The following is a 17,751-nucleotide window of genomic DNA, read 5'->3' on the forward strand; positions in this document are numbered from 1 at the left end:
AAATTTTAAGTGTTTGTAAATTTTGTATTAATCTAGTGTGTTTCTTGAATTTTATAAGATGTTTAAAAAAAATTGCATGTTATGAGTATTGTTAATGTGTGTGCATCTTTTTTCGGTGATTTAAAAATTTTATTCTATTATTGTTTGTTCTTTGTATCAGTGGGTATATGAAGATTAACACCTTCATACTAACCATTCTCATCATATAAATAATGTTGGACAACTGACATAGTATGTTAGCAAATTGTTACCGGTAAGAATAGATAAATAATTTTCCATTTAGAGATGCCTTATTGAATGAAATCTGTGGAATTCTTAATTTTTTTCATGCCAGGAAAACTAAACAGTAGCTTAATATACTATTTATAAAATGTTAAAAATTAAGAAAAAGTCCAGTTACAGTTATCTAAAAATCCCAATTTGCAGTCATATTTTACTAACTTATGTAACATTACATCTATTGAGAGAGTAAATAACTTTTTTTATTCTGGAATAAGAATAAGAAAAAGAAAATTTCTTATATTTTTTTGATTCAGGATATTTAACCCAACAACCAGTAAAAGATTCACATATACTACAAATATTTTTAATAGTTTACTAAAACATCTTTTTTGTTTAGTTTACAAGACCTGTTTTATTCATAATTTATGGAGAAGAATCTGAAATTATATTCATCAAAATATAAATTAATTAAATGTTATGAAATTAATATTCAAATCAAATTAAATCAAATTTAACTCAAATCTCCAATGGATTTTTCTTTTGTGAGTTAGAATTTTGCAGACAGAAGTGTGCTAGCTTTCCATGCAGGGAAGATTGATTTTTAATTTGAGACCCAACCAAACCAATTTTGTTTTAGTGCTAACAGTTTCTTAATACTGCCCTAACCACCATTCTGTTGATGAACTCTGGTCAACAGTACATTGTAACCACGTGATCCATGAATAAACTTATTACTCAAACGAGGGATACAGCTTCCACCAAATCAAGAAAATGTATTATGTATTTGAAGACTTCCAGAATGAATCATATGAATGGGTCAATGAATCATATGAATCATTCAATTACTCAATCTTTTGTCTGTTTTTTCACTACTGATTATAAACTATATCTGCAAGGATTTTTAAATGGTTCAGTTTAAATGTATTTTCAATTTCCTGTTCATATTAATTCAAACATTTATTGTTTTATTACATAATTTTCAAATTAATCTTAACCATTTTCATTAATGTTTTTATGATTATTTCTAATAATATATTTATTTAATTTTTTCAACTGTGCTTTTTAGTTAGAGATACAGGAACATAGATTACGTAGAGCACTAGATAGGGAATCATGGAGAGCTGCATCAAACCAGTCAAATGACTGAAGACAAAAAAAAAAGATTACGTAGACTATGAAGGGATAACTATACAGTAAATATATCCTTAAAATCTATTTTTCGTTCAATTAGTTGATGTCTAACTTGAGTAGGAGTACAATTTTTATTTTTTAAGCTTGTAAATATTACTTTTTTCAAATTGTTACTGCAAAATTAAAAAAAATCATTTAATTCCTAATTCATGAAAATTAATGCATTCTTTACTTATAGTAGCCGAAACAAAAATGAATACAAAAATAATATCTTCCAAGTATGTTACTCACCTCCTGAATAGTTGCCAAAAAATTATTATATGCCAGAGAAAATTCATTATATTCGTTAACTCTGTACTTTACAAAGCAAATAATTAAACTACCTAAACATTTCAAAGAACACACCATATTTAAATCAAGATACAAAACAATTAATTGCATGTTATAGTTTGTTAGTGCTTTACAATGTATTGTTCAATTAATTACATTTACTAATAATGTAATAATCTGTATCATCTAATTTCATATAACCTATACAGTATTTTATACTAATACATCTATTTTGATAATTAAAATTATTCAAAATTATTATACCTTTCTGATACAGTTGTGTAGGTTATTTGCCCAATGAAAGTTAAAATTATTTCACAATTTTCAACAAGTAGAACATCAGTCAATAATAACTTGGTGTTATCAGCTTATTACTAGGTAAGCTGTTTTCTGATCACCAGGTTTATAAACTGCCTTGTCTTGCTTTTAAATTTTGAGAATATTTTTTCCTCTATTTTTGTTATAAAGCATTAGATTAAAATTTGACTGTGTATACTGATTACATAGTTGTTACTAATGCATATGTGTGCACATTATTACATAATTATACATGTTATAGGTAATTAAAAAGATTATATATATTTTTTTAAATATGGTATTGTGTTCTTATCTTATTCATCCTTCATGTAATGTGTAATTTAAAAGTTATAAAAATAATGAGTAAAATAGAATAAATAATTAATTATCAGTAATACAAATTGACATTATCAGTTTTATTATTGTTATTAACTTTTTTACAAATTAAAAAATATGTGAATCATTTCCTATGTAAATATGAGGTGATCACAAAATATATAAAAATCAAATTTCCAGACTTTATTTTTCGCTTTATATAATTCATAATTACCAGTATAATTTATCATTTATTTTTTTTTGTGATAAATCACTAATATAAATAATTATTAACATTATAACATTGAACTGTGGCCTATTAAAAATTAGGCCAATGTCATCTTAAATTAAACAATATGATTAACTGTTCAAGGTAATGTTATTCCTGAAACACTTTGATTTAACAATACAATTCTATTGGATATTTTCCAATTAGTTATTTTTCTAATCAATAATATGGTATTTACTATCTACCAATAATGATTATAAAAATATATATTCATATTTTGTTATTTTTGTTCCGTATATGATTTATGGATAATAAAAATGCAACACATTATATTAAATAAATTTATGCATCAGTACATAACCTTTAGTTAAGTACAAGTTATGTATAATATATATTTATAAATCATTTTATTATATTTTTTATTAAACTCTAACTTAGAAATTGCAATCTGATTAATGTTATAACAATCATTATCCAATTGCATGTGCTTCTAATGGGGAAAGGAAATAGTCATCTGTCTAATAAATATTCACTTAGTACACAACTCCACTGCTGCCTAGGCTTGTATAACAGCTATAGATAATGATGAGTATTAAAACAGCCTTTGAAAAGTTAACTTATCCAAACATGCTATTACTTCAGTAACTAATATTTTTGTAAAATAATTACTATTACTAATTAATGAATTAATAAAATGATTTTATTCAAATAAATTAAGCATGCTATAAAATCCATTTCCAATTTCTACTTTTAGAAACTGGAACAAAACATCTGCTGCCAGGTTTTTATTTCCTACAGTTAAATAAAGAGTTATAAAGAATTTATTAAAGTGTGCCTCTAAAGTCATCAGTGTGTTTATAATTGTTAGATGTAATAACCTGACTTCAAGAGGATCAATGACAAACTAGATATCTTCTTAAACTAGTGTTCATGAACGCCTGGAAAGAGTTACCCAGGGAATTTTCCTGGTAACCTAGTGTAGGAGTTCATTCCTAATGTAATCAAAAGCAAAACTGTGAATGAATCACCCCTTAACCAGAACTATATATGTTAGTTTCTTCAATACAAAGGTTCTAATATGCATTAGGGTAAATTAGTTGTAACTAATTTATCATAATGCATATTAGGATAAGAGTGGGGGAGACAATGAAGATTAATAAATCATAATGAAATTATAGTACATGAACCATGTTCTCAGTTCATCTGCTTTATGTCTATTTTGGCTAAATGCTTTCTTTCTCATTATTGTGTTTTTTACAAGTCTTTCATTTCTATTTTTCTGGACTGTTCTTAATTACTTACCTCTTCCCACAGTAAGACACCTCTTTAAATTTACTAATGCATATAAACATTAACTTAACTATAAGTAATAATTGGGGTGCTGTTGCCACACATCAACATAAGTTATTTTAAAAGTTGACTCTTCTGAATAAAATAATTATTATTATCAGTAAATACCTGCTGCTTGGATAATCTTCTGATGCAATTGTAATTGAATACAAACTGCTGTGGGAGAATGGTAGTAATCCAGTTTTCATCCAAAAGGCTCAGGTTAAAATTCTATTTATATTATATTTGTTCATCAGAAGATATATAGAACTAATTTAAATGCTTTATTGAGTTGCAAAAATTTTACAATGTAAACTTTTCACTATCTATATTATTTATTATATTTTCTAAAAATGTAGAAATAGGCTGTGTCAGAAGACATTTTTTTCTAAAACCATGATAAAAATTTGTCAATATGCTCAAATCTCTTTTCATACTTTTTTTCAAACACTTTATATATATAAACACTACATGTACATAATTCTGTAAATTAAGTGAAAAACCACTTTATTAATGAATAACAACAAATATCTTAAGGCAGCTATGAAGAACTCTGTTGTTGAAAGATGCTATCCCCTTACATTAAATTTGTAAGGGGATAAAAATAGCATTGGTGACTTCTTAAAAAATATTAACAGAGATTTCATCAACACCCACTGAATGCTTAAAACACTCTTTTTATGTTTAAAATATAACTTTTAACTTCATTGTCAATGAGAAATAAAAATACTGATTCATCAACAAAACTGTTAAAGGTGAATGACTTTGAAATGGATTATTTCAGTTATTTGCATTACTGGAAAAGAATTTATCAAATTCCTCTAGTACATAAATAGGGAATGAAATGATAGAAGTTCAGCCCTTTCTGATTTGATTTATTTCCAAATCTGCTTTCTCTTTAAAAACACTGCCCAATTATTTTTAAATTCTTTGTTAAAATTAGACATTAAATTATCAAAATATAATTTTTTAACAGTATGAATAACTTTAACGTGAATTTGAATGAAATATTTCAAATAATTTTTTAGATTATTAGGGCAAGCTAGAAACAGGCCTTATGAAAAACATTAAGGTCTTGTTAATCATTTACATCAATTTAACAATTAAATCACCATTAATTGTTAAATTTTTCATCAAAAAAATTTTATTATTACTTCCAATTTTTTCTGACAATAAGATTATCAAAAAGATTAATTTATACGATTTTAATTTATAAAATTGTCATTCAATTTCTAATTGAATCTTTAGTAATTGTTCTTTTAGAAGAACAACATAATTACTCATATAAGCAATAAATAATGAAATGAGTAATCATTATTTCATCGCTTTTTTTCATTAATAAATGATGGATGCTGTTGCAATTTGACAGTTATTATCTGAAATATCGTATTCTGCAAAAAAGGATCAAAAATTATCTTTAGATAAATCTGTAAAAATATTATCAGTACAGATGGCTGAAATAAAATTATAATTTTAATTTTGCAGGGAGAAATATTTAGTCTTACTAATTTAAAACTGAATTAATAATTCATTTATCACAGGACTAGAATTGTTAGAAAGTTAGCATTAAAGTCGCCATGCACTGACACTGAATCTATTATGAATTTTAATAAGTTTCCAGTAGTTCATGTAGAAAGGTTTCAAAATCAATTTAGACTAGAGTATTGAGTTGCAGAACATTCAAAATTAATCTCTTACGCATATATAACATAACTTTCAACTCTATAAAAAAGTAGTGTTTATCAGACATTTAGATGCCCCCATTTTTATGTGTAGTTCTATAAAAACTTCAGCAATCTTGAAATAGCTACCTCAGAAATGCTTCTGTATAGGTCAGCCTATGTCCTAAAAAGAATGCAAAATCTGGTAATTTGTTGGAAAGAAATATTTCAACTTCTTCAGTTTTATATCTTAGGGATTGCATATTTATACAGAAAATTTTAATGTTAGTGTAATTAAAGTTTTCCAAAAGAGAAATCAGAGTTTGATACTTCAAGAAGATTAGGTTAAGCTTGACTGCCGATGTATTAATATTTTTAGAATTTATTTTATTTTTTGGGAAGAGTTAAAATTAATTATTGTAGAAGTAGTTGGAATACTGTCATGGAAGGTATATGAAAAGCTTAAGAGGGGAGTCATTTAAAAGAAAGAAAAGGATCCCCTATCATTGAAAAAATCCCTCCTCAGAATTGCCAAAGACAAGGCTTCACCCAGAATTTAAAACATGAGATTGGTATACATACCACATACAACCAAATAGGATCCATAAAAGAACAAGGTGACATCGTATCAATATTGTCTACTCCTGCAACCATTCACTTCTCTTTGGGTTGCTTCAAACACCAAAATGTCAAATTGACTAAGAATATCAGTGAATTACACCCTGGTTTGGCTGAAAATCCTGGCCTTCATTACAACACCAGGGAGCTGTGCTGGCAGCCCATCGAAGACATTCATTCCGACACTGATGATAAGATTGTCCCTGGAACAAAAAATAGTCCTCATGAAGTCCAAAAGGCAGAGGATTCCTCCCCTCTGGTCTTAACACTGAAGTTAATGATAGCCCAACTCAGACTCCCCTGCATAAAAGCATCCAAATCTATTGAATGACTGTCGCCAAAAAAATAGCAAGACAACAGTAGTGAAACTGTCATGGTCAACTGTTTCCTTTCCAAATTTAGAATCAGAACCAATGAAACTACTGAAATTTATATTCTCAAGCAAGCTGCAGAGATTTCTGTTGGCCAAAGATGCATTTCCACAACTTTCAAGAAAGTTGTGTCTGCAGTTTGTAGTTGGATAACAAAAGCCTTCTTTTTGCCCACATTGGAAGACCAAGAGCAGGACATTTCACCTTCAACAGACTAACTAAAACCGTGACTATTTAAATAAAAGCAATAAAATAAAACAAAGGACTTGAATTAATATTAAATTTACTCATTTAAAAACAATTTACAAAAAATAAAGTGTGCTAAAATAATTTTCAATAACCTCTTCCAACATGTTATAACATCATGACATTTTAGTACTGATTTTATTTATTTTGTATCTCCATGTATTTGTTTCACTACTAATTAACAATACTGTATTTTTGCTTTAATGTGGATTTTAGTGACCGACATATTTTTTTAATAATTTTTTTAATTGTGTATTTTATGATAATGCTCTGATCAAGATTTTACCAGTTTCCCTTGATCTGTTTAGATACATGCTTGGATAGTTCCTTTTTTTATTCATCCAGTAGAACAAATTTTATGTTCCTGAGAATCTATGTAATGTACATTTATCAACTGATGTGAATCAAATATTTAATTGTATAATTTGAGTAATGGAACACAAGTTGAATTTTTTCCATGTAAAATCAATTTCCAAAATATTAATTTAACTATGAAGTCATTTATAGGACAGATAAAGAACCACTTCAAAATAATTGGCAGCAACATTGTTAAACTTTCTCCAGAAATGAGTATGTACCAAAATTTTTAAATAAAAATTATCAAACCTGAAGGAAACTGATAATTTTTACTAAAATCTTTGGTTTTTGAATTTGTGAGACATTTTGGGAAAATTTTTAGAGATAAAATCTTCATCTTGTTTAAAGAACTCAAAACTGTTTGGAATAAGAGTTTCATTACAACCAGCTCTAGTAAAGATATAATTTTCTGAGTCTTCTAGATCTCCCCACTCTTTGAGATCCCAACTGCAAATTTTAGTAGAATTATTTTCCCATAAATAAAAATCATCATGGAAAGGGAAATCTATATCTTTTTGTTACATTTTTCAATGTTTTATGACCCCCTAATCCATAAACCAAAGAACAGAAATTTTTTTGATTTTGGCAAGGTTATCATACTTACTACAAAAAAATGTTAATTAAAACCTATTCTGTTTCTTAAAATAATAGGAAAATTATTCTTGCACATTTCATTAATAACAAGTTGTTCTTAATAATTCTAATGATTGACTTTTTTTCAGATGATTAGATGGATTTTTTACTTCACCATCCTATTATTATTCATTAGTTCAACATGTGTTGCAGCAACTTTTAATATCCACTACAATTACCGTCCACCATCAGAAGCATCTGAATTTTTACCTGACATGTGCAAAGAACAGGTAATATTATTATTTCAGTTATTTTTCAAAATAATTGTTGCTGTAGTATACTGAATTAAATTTTACCTGTTACAAAAGAATTTTTTTTCTATTAAGCCAATTAGTCATAACAATTGTAAAGTTATTTAGAAACAATATAAGTGATTGTACCACTATTATAATAAGTAATGGTTCAAGTTAATAAAATAAATTTTAATAAATTTGGTTTTCTCCTATAAATCAACAACTAGTATATTCAATATGAAAAAAATTGAAACATTTATATATAAAATGTTATGGAAATATTTTTTTTTAAATTCATGAGTGATTGATGTAGCTCTTACATTCAACATAAAAAAAAAATTTTTCATGTTGTTGTGCAACTATATTCATTCCTCACACTTGCCTCAATATAATTCCAGAACTATGCTCTAAATGTGTTAAAATTTCTGATATAAAACATTTTTGTATTGTAAAAAATAGTACTTTCAATTTTTCCCTTTTTTATTTCAAATATATAACTAATTCAAATTATAAATTTTACAATTGAGGAATAAATGAACATATTTATTAATCAATAAGAACGATAATTTACAGTTGACAAAGTAAATTATTTATTCATAATTTTCTTAAAAGCAAAGCCTAATATAAATTAGTAAAACAAATACATATTAAGCATTTACAAAAATGAGCATGAAGAATATGGTATGATTTTGTCTGAATCTTCCTAATCATCTAGTGATAGTGTTGGTAATTGGATCATGTCAAATTCCTCCTTACAACTCTCAATCTTTTTTTCTATGGTATCTAACATTCATACATTCATTTAAAAAGATTTTTCTTTCCAACATAGCTTTCCTATATGTGTGTGCGTTTTACAATCATAAAATGGTATACTCCATATTAATCATTTTAACCTTTTTTTTGTAATTCCTAAATATATGTTTATTTATTGATTCTTTAAATAACCATGATATATGTACTTAAGTTCAAATATAGTTACCTACAATGAGAAATGAATTTTTTAGTATGTGTAAACTACTAAGCCTGACTGGAATTTAAACCTAGAATCTTTTGTATGAAAGGCCAAGATTACCATCATTAAAGAAATTAGGAGTTTAATACTAGTATCTTCCTTTATTGTACCTCAAAACTCTTCTTGCTTGCACAAACCTCTTTTCTACCTCTACCTAGTTAGTTTTCTTTGAAGACTGTGTTCCTAATTCAGTGACTGTACAAAATACCCAAATAACCTCAGGCGTAAGTGTTCATTGTATAAAGTCAGTGCTTCTAATACATAGTTATTTAATCAATCTCCTTGTAATTTTACTCTCTAAATAACAGAATTCAATGATTAGAACTGATGAAATGGGGACCATCATTTCTATTTTTTATCAATTAAAACTGATAGAAAAGGGGAAATCCAATTATAAAGAAACCTCTTGTTTAGAAAATTCTTTTTGTTGAAAATGACCATTGAAAAGCTGCTTAAAAAAGCTGTAAATAATATTTCAATACTGTAGTTTCCAAAAGGACAGCACAGATCACCAATAACTTTATTTTATTTGCACATATACAAAAAATAGTTTTTCTTATCTATTTGCTTATATAACTGTTCTAATTTCATAAATCTGGCAGAACTTTTTAAGATGACTTTGGAACATGGAAATCATGAATAGTGTTTTTTTATATTCATTTTAATATTTTTTACAATTTATTAATTTGTATTTCTATTATTAATGTATATTTTCTTTGAAATTGTATTAGATAAATGAATAGATCATTATCAACATTGACTAGTTGATTAGTCCACATGGATTTATTAACAGCATTACTTCTCTTCACTATTAGCAAAAGTACTGGTACTTTTGCTTTCTGCATGGCCTTCAGATAATAGTCTCAGAGCCTGAATCCTTCACTTCATTTGACAGAGATATCATATCTGTCTTGCTGGAAACAATTATTAGAAAAGTTTTATATGATCTACATGTCACAGGCTAGATTGATAGATTCTGCCACTTGCATTTGTTTAAATCTTTCTCATAATGTTTTCTGGAAATTCTTTAAATTCAAAATGACTAAATCAATCAAACTTTTGCACCTTTTACACTTATTAATTAAAACCGATTGTGAGGAATTACTTGATCAGAAGAGTTCCCATTCAATTGGATTGGTTATCCTAATCAGTTGCTTGTCACATTATTATTATTGTACAAAAAAATAATTTTTTATATCATTTAAATTTACTTTTTTTACCATCTTATTACTTACAGGAAGAAATACAAACACTCTGTCAACGTTGTGCAAAATCTACAAAATCTAATATTGTTTATCCAATGTGCTGCTCAAACCAAGAAGAGGCAAGGACTTGGTGTGAAAAATATGTGCATTTTGGTATACACTGAAAAAATAAAATTTTGTAGGTGGTAATAAATCTGTTAAGTTTTAAATTAACATCACAACAATTTGTAGTATGAATTTATTTATTATTACCTACTTGAAAATTGCTAACTTTAATGAATTGTTGCTTTATTAGTTTACTTCGAGTAAATATTTTTATAAGATGCATAATAATTCAACTAAAGCATTTTAAAATTAATTTCGGATTGGTTTTACTTTCCTTTTTTATAATAAAACATTGATTTAAGTTTTTAGATATCCAAAAATACTTTTATTAGTGTATCATAATAACTGAGATAGGACTGTTCATCATAAGAATCTTTTATTGATTTTGTTTTGAATTTTAACTATATTATATTAACATTTTATTCTCATGTAATGTTTTGGAGTTTAGAGTTTACAAGACTGCTTATTTAATAAATAACTAAATTTATAATAGTAATATTAGGAATTAAATGTTAATGAACAACTTGTTCTTACCTTTATTTAAAATGTAGATTAAAATTTGTTGCAGAGGCATAGAAATTGTACATTAGATGTGAATATGTGTGTATGTGTTATTTCTGTGTACGTGTTTGGTAAAATGTGTGTTATGTATGTTTTAAAAATATATTGTACTTAAAGCTTCTTAAGAATATTTAAATTTTTAATTGAAAAATGCATGTTAATTTACATTTGTATAATAATTTAGATGATAATAGTAATGTATTTATGAATATTAAAAATAGAAAATATATTAACATATTTTCATGTTTACATTAACGTTGAAGGGGGGGGATTACATTAGGAAAATGTAATGAATTTCTGGACCATTTTAAATCTCTTTAGTAATACATTTTTATTACACCCTACATAACTACATAATGGAAAGATTTGAAATAATTTGATTATATAATAAAAAAAAGTTTAACTTATCCAATTAATTTAGAAAATTCTTGTAACCTTTGCAAATCTGCTTTTATCTGATGCTAAAAAACTACCTATCCACAAATGCATTATTTTCATTTTAAATAGTCCCATGTGAAATATAAGTGACTATTATTAAATACATTATTCTACATTAGAATTTATAATTGCTAGACAAAAAGCATACTAAGCAATGAATCAGGGATCATAACCTCCCAATACATATATTTGAAGGTATTCATGAGACTAATAAACTACAATGATATAATAATTTTTGCTTACACTGGGGTAAGTAAAAATAGCCCTAAAATTGGGGTTTTGAGTAAAATACTTTAATACAATATTAAAAACGTTATTTAGCATATTTTTCATTCTATTATTAAATATATGAATTCCAATGTTGTAGCAAGAGTTGATTTTAGAAATAATATAATTTAATCTATTTATTATAAGCTATTAAATGGTAAATTTAGCAAATTCATAGTGCTTTGTTTAAAGCATCTCAATGAAGTAATGGCAGGAGGTATTTCTGTACCAAAAGATTGATAGGAGTCAGAATATTAAAACTTTTAAATAATAGTAATGTTGTACTTATTTTATTAATAAGTGCATATTCTAAATCCTTTGTGAATCAATTCTATTGTAGTACAGTACCCTAAGTTACATTTAATAAATTACTTCCCACACATGACCAAAGATAAACATTGCTAAGTACAGTTTTCCTGCATGTTGTCTGCATTCACAAGATGTTAATGAGCATAGGAGTCAATGTTAGATGTAGAAGTAAAAAATATTTGTCAAGAAGATGGTTGGATTGTTTGATAAAAGGGAATTATGTACGCATAAGGTATGAAAGTTTTAGTAAAAATTTTAATGCCTCATCGTTAAATTTCCATAATTTGTTTATGCCTGCCTGAATTGGCATTTTATTATTTAATTTTTATTACAATAATTTAATAGAGATTTATTAAAATTTAACCAGAAAATAATTGAATTCAAAAAATTTTTCAGTAATTTGTTTTATTAATTTAAAATGATTAAATTAGTTGGTTATTTTACTTTTATTAGTTTTATTATTTGTGTAATTTATAAGATTATTAAGTGCAGTGACAACACTAATTTATGAGGTTAGAGTAACAATGGTTATTACCCAAAATAAAAACATTGACTCGACCGACACCTGTTACCAAATTAATCAATCAAATTTTACAAATCAATGAAATATTTTTGAAATTAAATAAATTCTGTATGCTGTAAAATTAAATAACAGATTATAAAATATTTTTTATTAATTATTAAAGATATTGAAATTGTTAAAATTCTGTTTAATTTTTAAAAAATATAATTAATTACAATTAATCATTGTAGTAGATTACTGTATGATTTTTAATATTCAGTTTGCATCACTTTGTAAACGTTTAGTTAGAATGTTTTAATTTATGATAGGATGACTAAGTATAACTTCAATTATCTTCTGTCAGAAAATAAAACATGATGATTAAACTTTATAAAGACTGAAACAAAACTTTGAAGATAGTGCAAAACTAATATAATGAAATGATAAACAAAATATGAAAGTATAAAATGTGAATGCATTATAAATTCAGTTTATGTAAAAACATAGTATACTTTTAAAATTAGACCACATTTTTAATAAAGAGGAAGTGGAATCTCCATTACAATCTCATAAAATTATTATGAAATTATAAATATTTAAAATTAAAAATTACTTAATACTATAATTAACATGAATAATTAATAAAGGAATACTGATATATAATTAACAATTGAATAATACATTCACAAATTTTAATTATAAGCAATATAAGTGTACACCATATTGCATGTTTCTGAGAATATTTATAAAGATGATAATTATACTAATCTTCCAAGCTCATGAATGGTTGGCAGGCATTGTAAATATAAATGTTTTAATTATCATGCTGTTAAAAAATATATATAACATATAATATGTATAATGCATAATATAATATAATATATAATACATGATTATTTCTTTCTCTCATTTACAAAAGTAATAATACTCATTTATACAACTTCAATACAGGAATGTAAAAATGTGATACTTGTGTTTAAGATATTAAAAAATGTTAATATTAAAAATAATTAATTATTAAGTGTTATGAGTGTGAGTGTATGTAAAGTAAAATAAGTCAGAAAAACCCAGTTATTTTTATGAAAACATTTTATAAACTAACCAAAACTTTTTTTGTTTATGATTAACAAATTATTATAACTATCACCAAATATCTTCTTTTTGTTTTTTTTCCAAATCTTTTATAATGTTCAAGACATAAAGATGTATGATACAGAGTCACAAATCTTTACGACATGTGTGATGAAAGCATAAATAATAAAAAAACCCAAGCAAATTCTAATAAAAATATTAAATTACTCATTTTTAGTCGTTTAAAATCTAATTATCTCCATTCATAAAAAAATCAAAAACATTGTATTTAAGGAACATCATATTCAACTTGAAATATCCTAAAATAGTTTATTAATTCAAGTAAAAACAAGATAGTCATTCATATATTTTAAAGAATTAAAAAAAAGCATTGTGTTTATCAATGAAATTTGGTAAATATTGAGCTAAGTTTAAGAAAGAATATAATATACAGAACTTGAAAAAAGTAAGATCGAAATGTAAATTCTAAAAATTGGTGCACATTTCAGTTAAAACAACCATCATCAGTTATTACAGTACATACATTTTGTTCTAGATGCATACCAACATAATTTTTTATTTATAAATTGTTTTTTTATATTTAATTTCATTAAACATTAACTTAGCAAATTTAAAAAGGCTGAGAAAAGCTTTGAAGAGTGTAAATAAAAAGAACAACTTTGTTTTTATAAAATTAAATAACAAGTTTCATTATCCTACAGAATATATGTATTTAACTATTAGTGATTGATAAAATAAAGAAAAATCATTAAAATAAATTAGAAATATTGTTCTTTATGCCGTATGTATTGTTTTTAATTATAAAAGAATTAATAATAAATATGTTATGTTCATAGAAATTCATATTAACAAAAAAAAAATATTGAGAAATATAATTCCAGTAGATATACAACTGAATATATATTTTTCTAAAACATTTTTGATGGTCCTACTCATAAATAAGTAAAAAAGTCAGCTATATAACTGGGTTAATTACTGACTTAAAGTATGCATTTAAATGTAGTTACCTATCTATTAATTAATATTATTTTTTTTAATTAAAGAAAATTATGGAAACTTTTGTGATATTAACTCATGTGATATACTACTAATAGATCATTTATTTATTAATTTTGTATAATTATCTTAAGAAATTAATGCTGAAATAAATGGAAATAAAACATGAATTAGATTGTTTTGTTAGCTTTAATAACTTTTATTTCTTATGAAGAATACTAATTCTAATTTGAGGTGATTTACTACTTTTTTATTTTAATTTTTTAAGAAATTCTATATTTTTAATTCTTTGTATGTCAGTGTCATACTAATCAGAATAAATAAATGAAAATTCAAGGTGTAATTTTTACTGTCTTTTTGTTTTACGTATTCAAAAAAAGAGTAAATAAATAAAATCAAATAAAGAAATAAAAATATGAAACAACTACTATCTGTCTGAATAAACAACTAATTAATTATCATCCTACTTGAGAAAATATATATTTTGTCATTTTAATTCTGAAATTAATAGTTGACCTTATAACAATAATAATTTTTAATTTTTTTGGGAAACTGACGGTCTCCACATCATCCCTTAGAGCCATCCTAATTTTAATGAAGATAATCTATCTAAGCAGGCATGCTGAATGATCTATGGTAGATGTTGAAGCTAGTATAGTAGAACAGTAAGAAAAACTGTAGTATACTACATTTGACCCGTCAGGAAATGGAACTTTTCATAACAGGGATAGTCAGAATGTAAAAACATAATAATAAAAATAATTATAAATTAAATTAGCCTGAAAAAACCTTAAATTTAAATGTTTTAATTTAAACTATTAAACCATGAAAGCCATAAATGATTTATTTCATAAGAGCACAGACAATAATTGACCTCTTAAAATTCTCTATTGTTGAATTAAATGTATTAATATCATTACTGTATAATTCCCAGACACAAATGTGTCAATTGCCAGACACATCTCTCCATGGGACTCATCCCACCAATGCTTTTATATTGAAAAACATTGTTTTTTCTAGTGTTCACATTCAGAAACTGGATCCCAATGTCAAGAATATCAGTATCAACATAACCATTCATTGCCTTTGTACAAAGAGCATTAAATTTCCTTTCCATTAACATTGAAATGTCAAATTTAATACATTCATCTTCATACAATAAACCTCTGTATAGCTAACCTTGTTGGTGCAATACGAATAACAATCTTCTTTGGACTACTTCAGTCTTGTTGCTTGACAACTCTGTCTAATAGTTCTTAAAGTTCCAAGTGACAGAACAATATTCCAACATGACATGAACCTGACAATAACTTTATATAATCCTAAAATATCATTAACTGTGTGAAATCTTCTGGTGACCCAAAAAAGTCTTGGAATTTGAAATAATTTTATCAACATGATCAGTAAATAATAGCTTAAGGATCGAACTGTATACCTAAGTCATGAACATTAGACTCACAGTGAATTTTCACATTTGTAATATTATATATATATTTTACAGCCAGAATCTTTCTGGTGTAAGTTGTAAACAGTGTCTTATTGAGACTAACGGAGCCTGTTTTCAACAGATCAATCATAAATCTGATCAATATCACTCTGAAGAACAATGTATTCACTGTAGTCATTATTTTAAAATCATCGGCAAACAAAAGAAAATTAGAAGTAATTTTTCAGGTATCTCATTGATAAACAATAAAAGAATAAAGATCCTAGACTGGATCCTTATGAAACACCTGATGTGGCACTAAATTCTTGTAAAATTTTCCATTCACTTTAATGCAAAATTTCCTCCTGTTGAAATACGACTTTATCCATTTTAACATCCTTCCAGATATCCCAATGCAAGAAAATGTTCTATTTGGATGTCATGTAGAACAGAACTGAAATCTTTCTGAAAATCAAAGTAAACAATATCAATTTATTTCCTATTCCTAAATGCAGAAACAGCAAATAACAACAAGTGATTTAGATTTGATGTTATTGATTGTTTTTTCACAAATCCATGTTGCAATGAATTGATATTTTTTGCTACGAGTCACTTAAAGATATCTATAGACAATGTTTTCAGAAACTTTAGCAACAGTTCATAGTACTGAGATTAGTTGTTAACATTATGTAGGTCGTCCTTTTGAAACAGGAAAAACCTTTGCTAGTTTCCAATATTCTGAGAATATACCACTTTTTAAATTATAATTGAATATCTACAAATTACCAGTCATATCATCATAGACAATGCTTTAATGACAAGCAGGAGTGTATCATCATACACAATAGCTGTGTTTAGGTCTTGAGGTCCATGCATTTTGCTTATTTTAAGAAAGAGTACACATATTTTAAGAGGTTGTTCAGCTAAGTGTGCAACTCATCTTCAATAATATCCACTCTACTGTCGAAAAAGCCACAAACTTATCCTTAGAATTAGATCTTTCAAATCTTCAATCAGAAGCTTTCTTCATCTTAAGGCATTTTATGATAGCTGCAGAAAACAACTGTAGGTATTTTTCAGAAAGAATTCATCTTTTAGGAATGCAAATCTGTAAGGATTGTAGAAAGATGAAAGTGAAACCAACCACTGCATCATCAACAGATGTACTGTAGCATTCTACACTGAAGACCAATCAGTATCTTTTGAAGATAAATACAAACCAAGTAAATGACCTTTCTTTTTTAAAATCATAGCCTTCTATGCAGCATATTATAACCTCATTAAATTCAACATTAACAGTAAGGGACATCATTACATCTAGTAAGGGTCATTCATTCATGAGGGACATCTTTGGCTAATTAGCACTTAAATATTGTAAAGGATTAAGTCGAGAATAAATTTTCCACCTCTTGGTAAAAATGTATTAAATTGATTAAAATTTAAATCATTAATAAAGTCAAACAAAGAATCTGCCTTTTCCCTAGTGTAATATGGCACAAGAGGGTGGATTTTGAGTGAATCCAAGACAACTTTATGATCACCAAAATCACCTACCACATTAGCCATTTAAAATTGAAATAGCACTTTCCAATTTTTCAATAATTGGCCAAAAAATCAGAATGGGTATGTAGGCAGAAGTAATGATTACTCAGTAATACATTCCTACCAACTCTAGATTCAATTTTGATCCAGACATACTCAGTAGGGAACTCCAAATCACTCCTTCTACAACTGTGGATACCATTCTTTTATACCCAGCAAAGCACTTCAGCCCACTTCTTATCAGTTTCATCCTTATAAATCCTCTTCAGAGGAAAGCTTTCCATAATAAGAAAGTACTATTATTATTCCTTTGGGGCAAACCTC

At 26.1% G+C, this 17,751-nt stretch overlaps 1 protein-coding gene across 2 annotated transcripts in view; it reads left to right on the top strand.

Moving 5' to 3' along the window:
- LOC142319400 (uncharacterized) overlaps positions 1-14,789 on the top strand; it is a 47,238-nt gene extending 32,449 nt beyond the window's left edge. For both annotated transcript variants that reach the window (XM_075356642.1, XM_075356641.1), the window contains 2 exons: positions 7,829-7,969; positions 10,222-14,789. In XM_075356642.1, the coding sequence (XP_075212757.1) occupies positions 7,829-7,969; positions 10,222-10,353 (273 nt within the window). In that variant the 3' untranslated portion in view covers positions 10,354-14,789. The remainder of the gene's footprint in view (positions 1-7,828; positions 7,970-10,221) is intronic.
- The last annotated feature ends 2,962 nt before the right edge of the window (positions 14,790-17,751 follow it).

Source organism: Lycorma delicatula, chromosome 2, assembly GCF_047948215.1.
Source record: "Lycorma delicatula isolate Av1 chromosome 2, ASM4794821v1, whole genome shotgun sequence".
NCBI classification, from domain to species: domain Eukaryota; kingdom Metazoa; phylum Arthropoda; class Insecta; order Hemiptera; family Fulgoridae; genus Lycorma; species Lycorma delicatula.